The 14523-nt window shown below is 37.9% G+C and overlaps 1 protein-coding gene across 3 annotated transcripts in view; it reads left to right on the forward strand.

Moving 5' to 3' along the window:
• Positions 1–14523, forward strand: part of WDR26 (WD repeat domain 26) — a 42323-nt gene that overhangs the window by 2454 nt on the left and 25346 nt on the right. For 2 of the 3 annotated variants that reach the window (XR_012644954.1, XM_074989896.1), the window contains exons 2-7: positions 60–159; positions 270–326; positions 9063–9199; positions 9564–9661; positions 10623–10779; positions 12607–12663. Coding sequence is in view for 2 of the 3 variants with exons in the window: in XM_074989896.1 (XP_074845997.1) it covers positions 60–159; positions 270–326; positions 9063–9199; positions 9564–9661; positions 10623–10779; positions 12607–12663 (606 nt within the window). In the remaining variant the exon portion in view is untranslated. The remainder of the gene's footprint in view (positions 1–59; positions 160–269; positions 327–9062; positions 9200–9563; positions 9662–10622; positions 10780–12606; positions 12664–14523) is intronic. The other variant, XM_074989897.1, reaches the window with a different exon arrangement.

Below are 14523 nucleotides of genomic sequence, written 5' to 3' on the forward strand. Positions count from 1 at the left end.
GGAATTGTATTTTAAGAGTCAAATTGGGTAGGTTTTTTTACACTGTGTCTCTCCTGCAGCCAGACTGTTGATCTTCTCATGCAAGAGTCAGGATGTCGTTTAGAACATCCTTCTGCTACCAAATTTCGCAATCATGTCATGGAAGGAGAATGGGATAAGGTAATGTACATGGGGCATATATATATACTTGTTAATTTAATAGCATGTGAAATGTACATCATGGTTCTTCATACTTATGTTTTCTTTTTTTTTTTATGCCAATTTTGCAGGCTGAGAATGACTTGAATGAACTTAAGCCTTTGGTACATTCTCCTCATGCAATTGTGGTAAGAGGCACAACTTGAATTGTTTCAGATATAGTTGGGAATAATTGTAGTATGTAGTTCAAAATTAATGTTGGCATCTCAACTTACATTAGTATTATGCTTGCAACAGCAAGCTCCCTACTAACTTTGGTCCCCTGTCACTTTGTAGGATTTGAAAGAGGACACATAAAAATATTAAGACCAGTACTCAGAGCATTGAATGTGTGAATTTATTGAAGTGTGTCTTTATGGGTCAGAATATAAATTACCTGTCTATTGCAAAAATCCATAAATTGGACATCAGTTGAAACTGATTTTTAATGTTCAGTTGCTTTAAAGAAATTGCTGTTTTTTTTTTTAATGCTTTCTTTTCTTAAACATCCAAGTTTTGGTACAATATAGAATATGTAGGTAATTTGAGGCTTTGTGTGGTGCAGTAGAATGTCATGGGACTATAGCAGCTGTTATAGTGAATACTACTGTTGAAAAATAATGTGTGGGTCACTTGTTTGAATTTTTGTAGAGCTTTTTCCTTCTATTTTTAAATCAGAGCATTCTGATAATGTGTATTCACTTGGTTTACCTTAAGATTTAGATCTTGACAGAGTTAGAACTTTTTTTGTTTTTGTATATGTGGTTTGAGTTGACTTACAAAGTGTTTCTGGGTTTATTTGTGTGACCCAGGACCAAATGGTTACATACAGCCCTAGCCTTTCTTCAGACATTTTATTTTACAATGTTAAATGTTTACTGAAATTGAACATTAGTGATTTGAGGAGGGGGAAAAAAAGTAGCACTGCTTTTTGAAGTGTCTGTAAACAATGAAGAATCAGCTGATGGCTGCTTAGCTTTTTACTTCTAGCTGATTCATTTTGTTGTCTGGAGGAGAGTTTCCTGCCTTGTGGGGGAGGGAAAGAGAGCTAACAGGAAGTGAAGTAGGAAAAACAGATGTTTAACAAAATAGTGGCTGCCTGAAAGAAGCTGCATCTACTTTTCTGATGTTCTGTTAATGGTGTCTACGTATAACTCCTCAGGTCTCATAAGTTAGAGTTCTTGTTCCTCTTGTTGCTAGGCAGGCTAGTATTGGAAAACAAGCTTTTTAAAAGATTGGGGGGAAAAAAAGCAACCTGGATCATGAGACTATCCAAAGAGAATGTACTAGTGTTTTTTTTGTGTTTTAAAAAGGAGCCTGTATTCAGCTGGTGTCTCTCTTCTCCTCCCACCTCTGCCAGTCCCATGGCTGGAGCTGCTGAGATGCCAGTACTCAGTACCAGCAAGTACCGGCACAAAAAAAGGATGGGAATATAACAAAATAATATGTGCATTTTCAGTGTCTAATGGGGGGGTGAAAATACAGAAGTGGGTTACATGCACAGAAGCAAACTTTATCAGAGTTTCCTCCATTTTGGGGTTATGATTTTCCTTATTCCATTCAAAATGTTGCTGTTCTTTCTAGCTTCAGAAAAATTGGCCCATTATAATGATTTATTGTGATTGTTAGAAAGGGTTAAATGACAGAAGAAGAAAAGGGGTGATTTTAATTTTTAGTGAATCTACATTATAAAGGGCTATGGAAACCTTAACCTCGGGTGGGGGGGAGTACTCAACTGAGCAAAACTTGTAGAAATGTGAATTGTTTTCAGACTTCCTTTATCTAACCTAGATGGACTCTGTAAGAGTTTTTTTTTTTTTTTTTTTCCTCCATCTAAGCTGAGTCTGTTGAATAAAAAAGCAACAAATTCATTTTTATTAGTCTGTCAAATGTACAGCAGGAAGAAGATAGATGTAAGGTGAGGGGACAGGACTTTATCTGTTTTATCATCCACCTCTTTAGAGTCATCTGTTTAGTATTTGAATTTTTAAAAGCTATTAATCTTATGTAGGAGTGACCTGTCTCATTCAAATTGTTTTAATGCTGGTTGGAAGGGCTGTATTTTTATGGTAATGCTCTAAATTTTCACTGAAATCTTGCAGTTAAGTAGCAACTGGAAAAGGAAAGGTGACTAGATAAAGAAGAATGAGAATTAATACATGGGTTTTGCGCCATCAGTGATGTTTTAGGTACTTCTATTTATTTTAAGGAGTGGGGTTCTCTCTATCATGTCCCTAGTGGTGGGGGGACTTAAATTTTTCAGAGTTTTATCACCAGTAATCTTACTAGTACCTGCACTGATCTGGTTCCACCACGTTAAGCAAAAAGGTGAAGCAACACTATTCGACATGCATTTATTTTGACAACTTCATATTCATGGTATATAGGACACTGTTTCTGATCTTTTTTTAGGTCAAATTTTGTCATTCGAGTTTTTTAAAAATAGAGTATTTTATTCAGCTCTTGAACAGTACTTAGTAGAGTAAGTGCAGTAAATAGCTGTGTTTTCTAGGGGGGAAAGGTGCTGTTCGTGTTTTATGAAGCAAGATTTTAGGGGTTTGAATCTCTGAATCCCAGCCTGGCCATTAGTGACAGCATGTGACTGAAGGTGGGCGGGTGGGGGAGCGTGCATGCAAAAGGTCAGCCTTACTAATATTTAATAGGTTAGGTAATCTTGTTTATAATGTGACTTAGTTAAGGATGATCTGGATATCAAACTGCTTTCACAACCTCTAATCAAAATGAGATATGTAAACATAGAGAAGTATTGCATGTATGCTATAAATTCTGCCTGTCTTAGTTTCTCTGTCACTGAAAATGGGCTTAAATTGCCATCTAGTACTTCCATTTGTAAATCAAAGCACTTTAAGTGCTGCATATTAGGGTATAAACTGCTGATTTGAGTATTAAAACTGGATTCATTAGACAGCTGCATCTGGCCTGAGTAAAAAAGGAAAAGTAGCCTGCTTTCTCAGTTCCTTTGTAAACACAGTTGAATGGGAGTTGTCCTGTATGCTAGTGGAACAATATGCTTAACTGTGTCTGTACTTTGTAACGTAGTATGGGGGATGCAGCTGGCTGAGGTGCCAGAGGAAAGCCTTATCCAGAGTAGTGGGTCAAATATAAAAACCAAAACTTTCTTCAGCTGTTCAGTGGCATTTACAGTAAACTTATAGATGTGCACTCTGTTTTTTGGCCCAGGCTAGCATGTCATTCAGCACACCTGGAATTTCCTGAAATTCCGTTTGCCATTATCTGACAGACTAGCCCTGTTCATCCTAACTAGGTTCATTTGATATTCACCTAGTAAAGAAAAATAGCACTCCTCCCTGCAGTTTTGTCCAATGATCATTTGAATTCCAATTAGGAAACCTGGTGAAGAGCTTCTGTCTTCATGGTATCAGCTAAAGGCTTGTCTACCTGTGAAAATTAATCTGGCGTGTGAATGAAGAGCAGATTAGTTCCATGTCGCGTTCATAAGGAAGTTAAGCGGGAGGAACTTGCTGTGTACATAAACCCTAAATGCTATGATAGGACCTTCTAATTCAGGGGTGGGCAAAATCTGGCCCACCAAACTGCTGGGTCTGCTCCATGGCCCAGCTGGAGCCTCAGGCAAGCTCTGTGCCTGCCCTGCCCCCAAGTCCTTCAGTGTGGCTGGCTGTGGGAATCGTGATCTTGGTTTCTTGTCTGAGCTGTGCAGACAGCACATAAGTTCTGCCCTCCCTTGCCCCCACTAGCACCTGTAAATGGTCACTGGTATGCAGAGAGGATATAGAACCCTTCAGGAGTCAGCTTTAAATAATAGTCAGGGAGCTTACCTGAAAGACCCCGCCCCCGGACTGGTGGATGGGGGTTGCCTAATGTAAGCACCACCTGGCACCATAGATTCCCCAACCGTTCTCTTCCCCACACCTGTCCCGCAACCCATCTGCATTCTTGCCTCAGGTCACAACTCAAACCGTCTTCACTCTGGCTTCAGTACCCAAACCCCTGCCCCAGGTCAGAACCCCTTCCCAGAGTGTGCACTGCCTCCTACACCTCTCCTCCAGATGAAAATCCCCTCCTCACCCAAACTCCTTCCCAGATCCCCCTCCTGCACCAATACCCTACTTTGAGCTTGCTTCTACACCCAGCTTCCATCCCAGATCCCACACCTCCTCCATTAATATCATGGAAGAATGTGGCTCTTGACCACTTACAAATTCTTGAGGTGGTCACCCCCTCTCCTGCCCCAAAAAAATTATTGCTTACCCCTGCTGATTTTGTTTTTTTTCTTCTCTCTCTGGTCTTGTATGAAGTTGCCTTAAAGTATAGATAGATGCATCTTCCTCTCTTTCAGTCAACTTTCTTGACTCAATTTGAAGACTTTCAAAATATCAAAAGATGGTGTTGGTTTTAGTTACAGAATGGGCTGTTTTCTTATCACATTTGAGTTGTTTTCATTGTAAGGATGTTGATGAGGTCTTGAACTTTGCTTTTTCAGCTTAGGTGAGTATTGTAAGAGAGACTTATGTAGAATATTTATAGGGAGGAAACTAAACCAAGTGTAAACATCCACATTCATCCTATTTTATAGTTTAAATTGTTTAAGCAGTAACTATATACACTTAAAAACCCATAACTTCAATCATGATTTTGGTCAATCCTTGTCAAAGTTCACATCCTAGCAATTTTTATGTAGGACTACTTTAACATTGAACCATTGAGTCAAAATTTTACTGTTAATTATATCATAGTGTCTAGAAACAGCAGGGTACAACACTTTCTTCGTCAGGTTTGTTCATCAGGTTATGTAACATGTACTTTATTTAAAATTCTCAGCCTGAGAGGGTGAACGTCATTCCCTATAGGGTTTCTCCACCAGATAATATATAGAGGAATCGTTGCTGTTGAAACAGGTAACTACCACAGATAAATTTTGTGGATTGACAATGATCATTTGGCAGAGCAGTAGCTAACTGCATCTCAACTGCAAACATACACTGACAACATAGTTTAACTGTCTCAGGGCTCTTTAGTTTTATTGATAGATTGTAAGGGGTCATTAAATATTAGAATATGGTCTTGCAATGGAAAGTCTAATCATTTTTGAAGGGAGATCTGAGAACTAAACTGGATATGTAGGCACCTTCCAATCACAATCAATGTAGTGCTCGTATATCTTTCACACTGGGTAGGAAAACATATTAAAGATCACATCTTAAGCATGAGATGCAACATCCAGCAGGGTTTCTTTCCAGCTCTAGGTTAACTATGTACACTCAACACTGAATGAATGTTATGCTTTTTTTTTTTCCCCAAACTGTCTGCTGTCCAGTTGAGGAAGATGGCTTCTGACACTAGAAGAAATTATCAGCACTCTTCATATTAGATATTAGCAATGTCTAGTATTGAGGAGCTATGCTTCCTCGTCTTCTGCTCTACCAGTGGGGGGAGAGAATTTCGTCTGCCAGAAAAAGCCCCTCTTGTCACATGAAGTACTGGTTGCAGAAAAGCTGACTAAAGAATGGGGAAGGCTGAATTGTCTGGCAAAAGGAAAGAAAATATCTTTCCAAAAATACTGGGGAATAAGATCTGTGCCCCTTAGCTATAGAGAGCATTTATACTAACTTATCGTTATTTGTGATTGCTGCCACTTAAATATGAAATTACTCATCCATCAGATCAAATAACTTCGGTTTTTGGACAAAAGTGTGTTCAGGAAACAATGACAAGGAGGTAGTAATTAACCTGTAGGCAAAGTGTTCTCTGAGCCTTTATAGGGACATTAGTTGTAATTAAATCCATTCAACATTGTTGTTCTCTTTCAGGGTGTGCTGTGTCTCCATATGAAAACTCTGGAGCTGAATCATTCTCTAAGGGTTGTGCTTTTCAGTAGTATACTTAGGGTTCATGGAATTAATGACTGGGTTTTTTTTTTAAAAGGAAAAAGGCTCTGAATAAACTATAAGAACGTATGTATTCTGCTGTCTTGGCAACAGTGCTCTGCCCTGGTTGCTATTCACAATGTAAGGGCTCAACGTCAGTCAATTTTGACATGCTTCTTGTATTGGTTTGGATAAAGTGAGTCATGGAGACAGTGCTCTGCCTTGCTTTTACAGGAAGTTCCATGAAATTGCTGATATTGGCACAACAAACTTTTTTTCCTTCCTGAACAGAAATGGTTTCAGTACTTGGCATAATGGTCCTAAAACAAGGGGTAGAGGTAGTAATTGTACGAGGTAGTTATCACCATGCAGATAAGGGAAGCCAAGAAAAAAAATTAACGGATGGATACATAAGAAACAATGTATTGTCTATGAAATACATAGGGAAAATTGGAGAATGTTCAACACACAGTTCTGGATAAGAAGTGAGAAAACAGTTTTAAAAGAAGAAACCCTCAACCTTATACGTGGTGACTAACCTACTGCGAGAAATCGACCCCTCCAGTCATAAGTGGATAGGAAGTATTAAAGGGGGAAGGCTGACTTCTGATGACTTGTCATTCCAAAATCATCAGCATTATACTGCTTAAAAAATTATGCAGAAACTCTTTCTTTTCTAATGGACCTTCTCTTCCCTCTTCATACCAAATGCAAACAGACTGTGCGGTGAGACTAATATAAAGGAGTTTCTTACCCATCCCCTAAAGAACACCTGAGTACTTGAAAACTAACTAGTATCTATATGGTGATGCATATCTAGGTATCTTCAAATGCTTCTGAACAATATACCTTAAGTCAGCAGTCTTCATGCGTATACATGAAAACTTGATACATCTGGTTTGTCCTCAGGAGTTAGCAGAAGGTGTATTGTTCTCTGTTTTTAATGAAGTGTAGTCATAGGCAGTATGCATAATTGGTCTGGAATGCATTCCCCTTGAAGGAATACATAATTTATTGTGCTTGTGGTTTTTCTGATTTTTTTGGACATTTAAGGTCTGTCTCCCACCTAGTCACTTGTGTAAAAGAAAATAAGGTTTTTTATATAATACCCTGCAGTGGTTATATTCTTACCATTGTGGTGATAGTTCTGTTCATCTTAAACAACATGAAATAGCTCTCTTCTCATGTCCTTTAATGTTTGACTGACTATACAAGAAATATTTTTAAATTGGGTAAACTTCAAATCAAGGAATGATCTCAGGTAATTTAGCCTTTAGGCTTAAAATTTAAGGTGTTTTCTTAATTTACAAAAATTATGGTTATTTAAATGTTCCATTGTTAGTAGCTCAGAACATTTCCACATTAACTATTATATGGGGAAAAAATATTAAATGAAACTGATCAAACAGAACAATGTAGCTACCCTATCCAAGGTGAAGTGCAAAAGGGAACAGTATGCAGTAAATCCTGTAACTTTCAGTCATAACTTAAAGGTTTTATACATTTCTCAAGTGTCTCGATTTGAAGAGGCTAGCATCTTTCTCAAAAACATAATTACTCATATTTATATGAGTAAATACAGTGCTGCAAAGCTGATGGTCTTTAGGGTCCACTGGACTCGGGAGGAATGGTGGTGGTCAAATATTGAAGTTTACTTGTGATCTCTTGCACTTTGTTCAGCTTCTGTAGAGATGGGGAAAATGTAGCAAGTCACTTTATTTAATGTTGTTTCACCCTGGACGTATACTCAGGTGGTCTTCTTACCCCACTACCTGGGGTGGACTGGAGGGATGTCTATTCTCATGGCTATGGCCACAGCCACTAGCAGACAAAAAAAGAAATGCATACGAGTGGTAGTTTTTATGTAGGCTGCTTCTACACTCGCCCCCTCCCATCTGAGGTGACATGGTAATACAGCACTAATGTGTATATTCAGTGCCTCATTAGCATAGTGGCAGCCACACAAATTTCAACATGCAAGCTTTCAGATTGACAGTGTAGATGTGGGCAGCTTCAAAATAAGCGCCCCACTTTGATATTCCTTTACCCTCACAAAACAAGATCGAAGTGGGGCGCTTATTTTGAAGCTACCCGCATGTGCACTGTCAATCTGCAATTTGAAGTCTGCACTTTGAAATTTGTGTGGCTGCCATTATGCTAATGAGGTGCTGAATATGCATGTTAACACCTCATTACAGTGTCACTTCCACCAGGTTGGGGTGAGTGTAGAAGCAACCATGCTCTCTCCTGAAGATGAAAAGTATCAGAATATGAAGAAATGTTGATGGTTCCAGGTTTTAAATGCAAAAGTTAATGCCTTCTTGTGTCTCTGAACACTTCTGAAAATCAAGATCACAGCCATTAAGAAAATGTGCAAATGTCACTTTTAACTTCTGTTAGAAGTCCATACTTACTTTTCCTACACTCATTTCTCATGAGCCCTAAATGTGGGATGCTATATTGCTGTATTCAGAAAGCAGAGCAATGTTAAAGTTCAAAAAATGTCTAATTTGCAGTCTCATTTTTGCATAGTTCATATATTGTCACTGCACATTATACAACTATCTAGAGAATCCCTTGGTGAGCATCTACATAATCTGTATCAAACCAGTGAATGGGTTCACTTGCTGACCTACTGGTCATGCTCAGTAGAAGAATAGCATATCTGTGCTTTTTTAAATTGGGAAAGAGATTAAGGGAGTTCCAACTGATCCTGGTTTGAGGGACAGTGACTGAAAGGGACATGGATTCAAAACAGCAAAACCATTAGGAGGCTTAAGGAGTAAGGAACAAAATATTCAGGCCTCCAGTAGGCAGGTGGGGAAAATTTTTTTTCCCTCAGTTCTAACATCTCCACCACAATAATATTAAAATAACTGCAACAGTAATGATACATTTCATATCACTGTGTTTGTGGAGGGCATAGTAGAACGGTTTTTACTGTTCTGTTTAGGGTCAAACATTTTCTGAAACATCAGTCAACCTTTTTCCCCTGACTGCTGCTTTCTGTCATGTCAGAGGATGAAGTTCTTGCTGCTACAGCAGAAGTACCTGGAATATCTGGAGGATGGCAAGGTCCTGGAGGCACTTCAGGTTCTACGCTGTGAACTGACACCGCTGAAGTACAATACAGAGCGCATTCATATCCTCAGTGGGTAAGGGTATTTTTATGCTTGGACAACTAGTTCTACAGAAATTTTTTCTGATGGATTGTGTAATTCGGTGAAAACCAGTGCTGGTCAATATTTTCGGACTCCTCTTTTCATAGCATTTAAGTGCACTTGAATCACGTGGAGTAAGTAAAATGGTGTCTTGCAGAACAGTGCTTCAGTTTTACCCTTTTTGGGCTCATTACCACTCCTAAGGTGTCTCTTCTTAGAGCCCTCTCTTCCCCCATTCCACTCAAATATCAATTGTAAATGGGATCGTCTCCTCCGTATATATCATCCTTACAATTAAAAAGTAATTCCAAAAGGTATAGATTGTAATAGGATCTGTTCATTCACTTTCTTTTAACAGGTATCTCATGTGTAGTCATGCAGAAGACTTGCGTGCAAAAGCAGAATGGGAAGGAAAAGGAACAGCTTCTCGATCTAAACTTCTGGACAAACTCCAGAGTAAGATGTTCAGTATTCAACATTTAAATAGATTTTGCTAAATACGCTCCAAATATTTTTTTAGTACAGCCAATTTAATAGGGTAGCTTTGGAGGGAGTGGTGTTACTCTTACCGTCAATGACTGGTGCTTTTAAGTGATTCTGGTTAATGGGAATGACTTAGTGATTTTTGTGTAGCAACTTAAGGCTGAGACACACAAGACCTATGCTGCCTCTAGCTGTTTGTAATAAGAGCTTTCAGTTCTCAGTGTCTCTGCTATATGTAGAAAGTGTATGAATTTGTTTTCGCTGCTATCTGCTCTGACTGCAAGCTTGCTCCTTTTATGTCACTTACCTTTCATAGGCCAGGATGTTGGCTGTATTACAGCTGCCCTAGATGTTGACATGGTGACTGATTGACTACCAGGGCATATGGTATCTCATTTGACGTCTATGGGTCTGTATTATAATACAGTGGTTTTCAACCAGTGGCCTACAGCCCTCTGTGAGGGTCTGCAGACTGATTTCCAAAGGGGTGTGCAGTTCCATTTGAAATTTTTGAGGAGTCTACAAATGAAAATAGATTGGAATACACTGCTGCAATGTGTGGGATGCTATTGCTCCAGTAATAGCTGTCCTAATATAGAGTTGTCTTTGGAGTTTCCTCATAAGAAGTGCAAAACAAGGTTTAGTAAAATCTTGGAGTTGAGAATTTGGGTGTTAAAATCAGTGGACAGTAGACTGTTTTGTATAAATGGAACTTGTGCTGATCTGAAGCAAGAGACCTAAAAAAGGTGTAGTTATTTTGGAAAATGTCAGTGAATCGGAGTTCATTTTTTTGGGTCCTCAATTATATTGTTATAAAAGAAGCTGAGCAGTACATTGAGATCTTTACTGACTAAAAACCCCTAAAGAGTTATAAATTAAAGAAATGAAAAGATGAAATGTGTATTAAAAAAAAATTTTTTTTTTTTTTTTAAAGCATACCTGCCACCATCAGTGATGCTCCCCCCAAGGCGTTTACAGAATCTACTACGTCAGGCTGTGGAGCTTCAACGAGACCGGTGCCTATATCATAATACCAAACTAGATAACAGTCTAGATTCTGTGTCACTGCTGATAGACCATGTTTGTAGTAGGTAAGAAAATTCTTTTTCTACTTTTAAGACTGACTGCAGTATTTTAAAAAAAAAAAAAAAAAAAAAAAAAAAAGGCAATCCACTTAAACAATGCTGTTCCTTTTACCTGTGGGCACAGGAGGGTTCTTTTGTTTTTTCTTTTGTCTTTTAAATTGGGACATGGTAGAAAAGCCAGTCCCACTTAGTTGATTTTTAACTGTTTGTGCAAACAAACTACATAATATATATGAAAATGCTTCTCGGTGTCTGGCACCCCTCTTTTGAGGGAGTGAAATTTACTATTTAATAAGATGGATTTAGCCTTAATGTAGGTGGATAAATTTGCTACTTTTTGTCTGCAAGTTGGATTGTTTTGTTAGTGTCTTATGGCTGTTCTGTGAGTTAAATGTGTGTTGTGTTTTTTTTTTTGTTTGTTTGTTTTGTTTTTTGGCCAAACTTATTGGCTGCATGAGATCCGTCATATTCTGGATTCAGCCTTTAACGCTGTTACTTTTTAGAAGTTGAAATTGAATAAGAATACATAATACATTCTGTTCTCTAAATCTTGGTCATAATGTTAAAAAACAAAACAAAAGTAATGCAAATTGAGTAAGAATGCACATGTGTGTAAATTTCATAAAGTTTAAAGACAAAGGATATAAAAGAATCTAAATTTCATAATTTCTAAAAACTAGAGTAACGTTTACTGCTTAGAACTTTAAAATGTTGGGAAATTTTGCAGGAGTCAGGGAGGAGATGACTCAGTGCTGTTGTACCATGCAAACAAAAAAAATTGCAATGTTTGGGGTAGTTTTTATTCAGACAACCAAAGCTCATCAACAATCTAGCGTAAGTGACAGGAATGCAAAGACAAAGCTTGTAGATATTCCAAAGATATAATAAAGGGGTGAAGGCCACAAGTTGCAGTTCACTTGAGCAGCATGAGATGGGGGTGATATTTTTACATTTTTCATGATTTTTTTTTGAGTGGCAGTTCAATTCTTCAGCTCATAATGGTTTTCTCCTAGTAAATGTTTACGGTAGCAAGATACTGTTAAGCTCTCAGTACTCACTTTGAAATTGTTAGTCTCTCCAAAATTGCCAATATTTTCAACCACGTGCAATTTTTAGCTTGAAACTATGGCATCTTTTTTAAAGTGAAATTGTCATATCAGTATCTTCAGTACTTTCATTTTGAATATAAATTACTATGCTAATACTTTTAACCATAAGTCGAAGTAATTGTTTTGGTGTTTAAATTCTTGTGGCAGTTAAATGCACAAGATCACAACACCTTGAATTCCTTTCTTGTGTGTACTTTGAGCCATTTCACTTCATTTCAGTTCTAGGGAACTGGTGTAAAGGTTCTCTTTGGTGTACGTAGAATTGGAGTCCTTGTACTCTGTACTTCTGAAAGGATTCTTAACGTTAGGGCAGTTTATAAATTGTGTACTGTATTGGGTTTTTAATATTTACTGTCAGTCCAGAAGTGTTTAATTCTGTGTTTACATTCAGCTAATAGGAGAGATCAGTACAATTGAAATGCCCTCCTTTTGAGGTATAGTTGAATGGAATAATATTTAGGTACAAATGTAACAAGTCCGGGCTTGTCTAGAGCCCACCCAGAGTAAATAAATGCCCAGACAGGTTCAACCTTTTCCTTTTTCTAATTTTGTATCCTCCACACCCAGACTTGCATGCTGGGTGTGTGTGTATGTATATGTATATATATCAATTAAATAATAGTCTGATGTACCCCCTTTCTTCTCCCCACCCCAAAAGAAGACACTTAAAAACAAAGGCTTCCACTTTGTCCTCAACTCAACCTATTGTACCTACCTATTGCAGGGGTCTGAGATCAGTATGTGGTGCGCCGTACATGCTGCAATGCTTGGGCATAATGAGGTGAGTTAAAGACAGTGGAAGCCAAATTCTGGATTTTGTTTTTTTAGGCCTTTAAGAGTGTGTAAACAAATTGATAGAATTAAAGTAACAGTAATGGAGTAGTTTTAAAAAGACTATGGAACATAAGTAACTTTAAGATTGATAGGCTAGACCACTGGTAACTTCCACTTTCTTTTAGATGGGATTAATCTATGTGTATTTCTTGTGGTATTAGATTCAGGCATGCTTATATCACACTAGCAGATGTGATACTGAGGTACAGGTATAATCTCGGTTTCTTTGGGTGGAATGAAGGACCCAAGTGCTAAAGGTGAAGCTTTTTCATATTACTGGCCCTGTGATGATAAAGAATTTAACGTATGGGGAGGGCACATGGGGGACCCGTGACTACATCCTTTAATTTTATAATCAATCCATTTTTAACACACACACCCACCCACCCCCGGCCTGCCATCCTCACTCCTTCACTAAGAACTTGAAAGTGGAATTCTTTACTTACCTGATTCTCCTCTCTTACCATTTTAGTTGGTGGTTATACAAGTATGCATGGGGAGGCAACTTCTACTTCAAAACCACTGAAGACTGATAGGGCTTGGGAGCAAAGTGAACATTGCCTCTTGAAGATTTTGGATTAGTTAGCAATACAAGTCAACCTTGATAGTGTCCATTTACTAATCAATGTTTTTGTTGTAAACACTGGAAAATATAACCATGTTCTTATTACATTTGAATTACTTTTAGTTCTTTTGGCTTGTTTTTAAAGCATTAAATTCAGAAATGCAAACTTGTAGAAATACAGTACTTAATGAGCTGTGTTGTTGACATGTTGGAATAAAACATAAAGAAACACTAAGGTGGGGTAGTCAGTAGACAAGCTGTGGGCTGAATCCTGACTACCAGATGCCATTGAATAGACTGCAGTTTTTATTTCCTACTTGTTGGTTTTTAACGACGCAGACTACAGAGAAAATTAATTGTTCCTTGACTTAGAAATTTGGACTTTGACAAAAATAGAGTACTTCTGCACTGAAGGCTTGTTTACACTTGAAATGCTATAGCGGCACAGATAGTCCACCTTCCTGAGGAGTGGTAGTTAGGTCAGTTGAATTCTTTGTCTATGCCATGCATTATGTAGACTAAACTATGTTGCTCCCGGGTGTGGATTTTTCACAGCCCTGATCAACATAGTTGAGTTGACCTCACTTGCTAGTGTGCATCAGTCTGAAAGTTAGGTGTGCTATAATGAGCAGAAATCTAAAGCAGTATGGTTGAGCATGAGTACTCTGCTAACTAAACAAAACCTGTTCAATAAACCATCCTTCTTAATCACTATCTTTATCAATTTCAAGTTCTGTTCCACATCTTTTGAAAAGTGGTTGAGTACCTGTTTAATACATGCTTCACTGTAGCTGTGCAGTACAACTTACTGAGCAGCTTCCTTCATGAATTGAGTGAAGACTGTCTGTTCCCTTTCTATCAAGGGAGAAGGAGAGGAAAAAATGAGACTAGCATTGACTACTTGAATCCACATCAGTTAGTCAGGTCTATTGCTAAAATGATGCTTGTGTACCATGACTTTCATTAATTTTTTTTTTTTTTTTTTTTGCGCGTGGTATTGCTTGTTGCTTTGAAAAGTGTAACAATATCAAGAGTGTCTTGCTACTTAAAGCAAGTACAAAGAATATCTTGAAAGAATTTCCACATATTCAGAATACTAAATGTACTTTTTTGTTGTATTGGCTTAGTTATCTCACAGACTCTTACAAATAAAAATTATTGAACAAAGCTGGAAAACTCATTTTAGGACAGTCTTTTGCCAGAGTTGTCAGTACTGAGTGTGAGATCAGATTTGTAACAAAA

This window comes from Carettochelys insculpta, chromosome 3 (genome assembly GCF_033958435.1).
Source record: "Carettochelys insculpta isolate YL-2023 chromosome 3, ASM3395843v1, whole genome shotgun sequence".
NCBI lineage: Eukaryota > Metazoa > Chordata > Testudines > Carettochelyidae > Carettochelys > Carettochelys insculpta.